This window comes from Piliocolobus tephrosceles, chromosome 12 (genome assembly GCF_002776525.5).
Source record: "Piliocolobus tephrosceles isolate RC106 chromosome 12, ASM277652v3, whole genome shotgun sequence".
NCBI classification, from domain to species: Eukaryota; Metazoa; Chordata; class Mammalia; order Primates; family Cercopithecidae; genus Piliocolobus; species Piliocolobus tephrosceles.
The window spans coordinates 41,265,662-41,271,123 of NC_045445.1; the positions used below are offsets into that span (position 1 = coordinate 41,265,662).

The following is a 5,462-nucleotide window of genomic DNA, read 5'->3' on the forward strand; positions in this document are numbered from 1 at the left end:
TTCTTCCCCAAATCCTTTCTTGCTACCTGGTAATGTGTGGTAATGGTTTATAAGTGGAGCTGAGTAGGAGCATTCTGACAACTTGGTGGAACCCAGTCACCATTGGAAAAATAAATCAAAACAGATACCTAGGTCACTTACAGGCTTAATATATTGTGCCAGGTGATGGATGAGGACCAGAAGGGATCTTCGAAGTCTGTAAGAAACTTTTAGCCATGGTTGGAGGAGCCTCACACACTGATTTCTGGGTTCCCTGGAGGCAAAAATAAATAATTTAGACACGTTCAAATTTCTTCTGAAATTTGAATGAGAGAACAGGTAATTAGATGTCTGGATTTGAATCACCTATTTTTTTCTAATGTCTGTTCCTCTTTCATTTGTAGGCATTCTCTTGGGTGGAGACTACCGTGCTGAATATGTCCCTTCTACACCCTCGCCTGTGCCCCCCTCGACTCCCCTGCTCTCGGCTCACTCCAAGACAGGCAGCCGAGACTGCAGTACCCAAACTGAACGTGGGACGGAATCGAACAAAACTGCAACTGTTGCTCCCATCTCTGTTCCTGCTCCAGTTGCTACTGCCGCCACTGCTGCCGCCATCACTGCCACTGCTGCCACTATCACCACCACCATGGTAGCTGCTGCTCCAGTTGCTGTTGCTGCTGCTCCAGCTGCTGCTGCTGCTGTTGCTGCTGCCCCATCTCCAGCCACCGCTGCTGCTATTGCTGCTGCTGTTTCTCCAGCTGCTGCTGGTCAGATTCCAGCTGCTGCCTCTGTTGCCTCAGCTGCTGCCGTTGCTCCTCCTCCTCCTCCTGCTGCTGCTGCTGCTGCTGCTGCTGCTGCTGCTGCTGCTGTTCAGGTTGCTCCAGCTGCTCCGGCTCCAGTTCCAGCTCTGGCTCTGGTTCCAGTTCCGGCTTCAGCAGCGGCTCAGGCTTCTACTCCTGCTCCGACTCAGGCACCAACTTCAGCTCCGGCTGCGGCTCCAACTCCAGCTCCAACTCCAACTCCAGCTGTGGCTCAGGCTGAGGTTCCTGCAAGTCCAGCTACCGGGCCTGGACCACATCGTTTGTCTATACCAAGTTTGACCTGCAATCCAGACAAAGCAGGTAATTATTCCCTTTAGCAGGTAACTTTTGGTTTAGTTCTGCTCTCAAATACAGATTTATTTCTTGGTGCCTGATGTCTGGGCAGAGTTATCATTTGGATTGAGTTTTTCATGTTCTAAGGGAGAGAGAAGAGAGTCTGTAAATGACTTCCCATCCACCAAGATGGGAACAGGCATGAGTAGAGGCCATTATCTTAGCAGAAGTAAATGAGGGAGGTGACAAGTCTCACTTTGCCATTGGCTTCATGAGGGCTCTGATGGTGTCTAGTTCTAGAAATACGGGTTTTTTTCTTCATCCCTAAGTGTTTTCTAACCCTTATTTCCATTTAGATGGGCCTGTGTTCCACTCCAATACTCTGGAAAGGAAAACTCCCATTCAGATCCTGGGACAAGAGCCTGATGCAGAGATGGTGGAATATCTCATCTAAACGGCCAAATCAAGAGCTGCAGATTCTCAGCAAAAATGCTTTTAATCATTTCCCCCTTTTATTGGTTCTTGTTTTGGGGGTGAGGACAAGGGTTGGGGGGAGGGGATGTTTTTTAACAGGACTTTTTGTTGGAACAATGTACTACTTGAGTAATACCATGTGAACCACCAGTCTATTCTGGTATGCTTAGGGAGTACCTCTAAAGACAGATTAATCAGAATGTGCTCTAAAGCTTATTGTTTGAATTTATACAAATACTGGGACTGTTAACGGGTGGGTATACATCAGTGCTTTCAATGTGCTTAAATTTGTTTAAAATTTCCATATTCTAGATCATTTTTAATTGAAGAGCACAGTATGTGTGGAAGACAGTGTGTAACACGTAGTTTGGAAGTGGGAAGCTGGAGAGAATTGAGTGTGTGCTGTTTTGTATAGTTACTATCCTGTGCAGCAGCCAGAGAAAGCTCTCACCTCAGGCTTACAAAAGGGAATAGTTTCAGGAGCTACGTAAGCTGGAAAAAAGGTAGGGAGTTTTGGGGTGCAGAAGGGTGCTGGAGATAATTTTTTCTTCCAATTTCCCAGCTACCCTGCCCCAGGGAATTGTGTTTGTTTTCATTTCAGTGGTGCTTTGGAAACGGATTCTTTTGGTTCCCTCCTGGAGGTTCATAATTCATATATATGCTCTGGAATAATTTATGCATTTGGATGATTAATATATTGCTTTCAGATGCTGGGAGAGTACATTAACTGAGTGATGCACAACTTCCTCTCTCTCAGGGAGTTAGACCATCAGAGGCCTTGATGGAGAGTTGCGTGAGGTGCTATATGCAGACTTTCATGGTCTGTGTGTAGCTGTGAACACAGCTTGCTTGCATTTATTAAGACCAATCAGCTTAGTGTTTATTTCTTCTACAGCACAGATTCACTGGCTGGGGCTCCAGTCTCAAATTGCTAATCATTTGCAAAGTGAGGAAGGATCTTTGTTGACAGGTTGAATGCTTCGAATTTCTGGTGACTACTTTGAAATAACTTGTTTTGTGTGTCAAATTCTAAGCATATGTCTTAAAAGGCATTTTTGACTATCATCTCCAAGGGAATAACATGACAAACCCAAAGTACTATGCTGCAGTCGGGGGAGAGGTGGATTGCAGCAGTATCCTCAACTACCTCTTCTCACTGTCAGTGACTCCATCTTGGAATACCTTTGGGAAGCAGCGGGAAATGTGCATGTGGGTAGAGATCAAAGGAGGCAATGGTTCCAAGCCTTGCCATAGGGCTGCCTCCAAGAACACAGAAGGATGCCAGTTGCCACAGGTCCCTGCCCTGTGTCACCTGTCTGCCCTTCATTAAGGTGACAAATCTGCAGATAGCATCATTAAGATCAGTTTTAAGGGGTATAGGGAGGGTGAGGGAAGGTGGGGGGGTGTTAGGTAAGGGTTGGGGGGGTAGAGGTTTTGGGATGTCTTAGTTAGAAACCAGATTAATAGAAGAGTAGGCCTGATATAATACATCATGAGCCATAGTGGTGGGAGAGAACTTTAGCAATATAGCCCTACCCCCTCATTTTAGTGATGAGGAATCTAAGAACTGGAGAGGTTCAGTGACTTTTTAAAAGTCACACAACACAGCTAACCATTATGCCAATCACCATGCTTATTTTGGGAAACTCTCATCTTTTTTAATTCCATTTTACGAAAAGACATCTTCATGGTCCAGGGAATATGTATCTTGTAAAATGTCCCTGGCTGGAGTAGCTTGTCCTGTCTTGACAAACTACTGAATTTCTGTCTTGCCTCTCCTTCAGTGCCTTTTAAAAGGTTTTCCCTTTTCTGATCTGCATTACAACATCGAGTCACATAAATGTCCCCCCTGAGAAACCAATCCCACTTCTTACTAGGAGATTGGGTGTCTTAGATAATCTTTTGGGGTTCCTCTGTGAGTATAGTAATGATATCTTTCCTAATTATCTTCCAAAGGAATTATTCTGTGTGTGTGTGTGTGTGTGTGTGTGTGTGTGTATGTGTGTGTGTGTAGAGAGAGACATAAAGGAAGGGTTATGTGATTTTCAGCTAGTCCTTTCACATTTTCAATAATGAGGTAATCATGTTACATACACATTAGTCCTCAGTTATAAAGTGAATCTCAGATAGAAATTAAAACTGCAGTTGTGTTAAGACTCTTTCATACTACCCTTTAGTCATAAGGAGAAAAATAACCTCAAATAGTAGAAGCAGCAAGTAGCAAACTTCAGGAGAGCTACTTTCTATCCAAATAAATAATTTCAAAACACTTTTCACCTACTCCTTTCATGGTTATAACACATTGGCAGACTTTTTGCTGGCTCTGGGAACCATGATTTTAATCACATTCTGCAAGGTGACAAATGTCATACATTCCACATTGTGTGGTAGCCATCTCTTTAGACTCATGTGTTTGGGGGAAAGGAAGAAGTTCTTGGTTAAGTACTATTTTGAACTTTCCAGAACCTATCTGTCCTCTCATACCAGAGACAGTTCCTCTCTGCTCAGTTTCCAATCCCGGATAATTTGCTAAAATAACATTGCACATCTAAGAGAGGAAAGAAGAGTATGTCAGTATATTATGCAGAAGATAGATACAGCCTTTTCAGAAGATCTCCACTAGTTGTTGATCCAAAAATTCAACTTTATGGGAGAAATCTCAACCACCTTTTCACAGCTGTGTGGATGTAACATTTGGGGGCTCTTTCTGGACTCCTACCTATCTGTGCATTTTACTGGCACCTCAGGAAAGGAGGGTGACCAGGTTGTCTTAGCTTGTACTGCTTGGTGGTCTCTGAGGACCTTCTAAGTCAGTTGTACCCCAATGTTCCATGTATAGAAAAACTTCATTAGAACAAACTTTACTTGATATGAAACTCCTATTAACAGTCTTTTTTGAAATAAAAGTAGCTTGAGCTTTCTTTTAAAATCATGTATCTTGATTGTTGATTTAATGAAGGATTTCCTTTTAATGCTGCTTTTGAGCTTCAAGGTAATAGGACAGCAGGAACCTAAAATATCTGCCATCATCTGCCATAGGAAAGATACCCAGAGACCCGTCATATTCTCTTTTTGTTGTTACACTGTTGAGTGGGTATAACAATTGGAAGATGAGCAAACTGATTGATTGTGCAAACTACTTTTTATGACAAGCCTAAACCCTCATAATGCGGCAGCTTAAAGTGTAGACATATGCACTAACTTTGATCAATTATATTCTCATATCTGTTAGCCACACAATCTCCTATTATCTCAATTGCTTATGTGCATATGGAGTATGTTACTTAAAACGTGTGCATTCTTACTGAAAATGTTTTCTAAGGAAGATATCAGCTGTGGGCTAATTGCCACCAATTTCAGCCTGACACGATTCTTGGAAATGTATCTTCCAAGTGCCATCCATCATCAGTAGGACAAGTGTCGGGAGTTTGTTTATTTTTTTCCAGTAGCAACGATGGGTTACGTGGAGCCATGAAACCTCCTTCTGGCCTCCCTTGTGATTAATGGCATGTGTTTGTAAAATGGATAGCTGGGGCTGGCAGATGGCTAGAGAAGAATCGCCTTTGGTTTAAAATGTATGTGGTCCCCTAATGATTGTGACCCCATTCTGTAATCAACCGAGCTAGTTCCAATAAAGTTAAGCAGGTTTAAATCCACTTTGTGCCTATCTTTTCACTGACAATAAAGTTAGCTATTTTAAAATGCAGTACCGTGTGGAAAATGCTTTGGTGTTTACCCGACAGAGGCTTTATTTGTGCTGTATCAGTGATTACTTTCAATTCAGTATGCAGTGAAATTGCCTTTCAAGGGCAGCATGCAGCAGAATTTGCATTTGCTTGAAGTATGGAATGTGATTATAGATTATAAAGTATTAAGACAACACCACAGGCCACATGCTCTAATCGGTCTCTT

The 5,462-nt window shown here is 42.8% G+C and overlaps 1 protein-coding gene across 1 annotated transcript in view; it reads left to right on the forward strand.

Annotated features, from left to right (window-relative positions):
- AMOT (angiomotin) overlaps window positions 1-5,256 on the forward strand; it is a 67,171-nt gene extending 61,915 nt beyond the window's left edge. The window contains exons 13-14 of the mRNA XM_023203121.1: window positions 384-1,103; window positions 1,433-5,256. Coding sequence (XP_023058889.1) covers window positions 384-1,103; window positions 1,433-1,530 — 818 coding nt within the window. The 3' untranslated portion in view covers window positions 1,531-5,256. The remainder of the gene's footprint in view (window positions 1-383; window positions 1,104-1,432) is intronic.
- The last annotated feature ends 206 nt before the right edge of the window (window positions 5,257-5,462 follow it).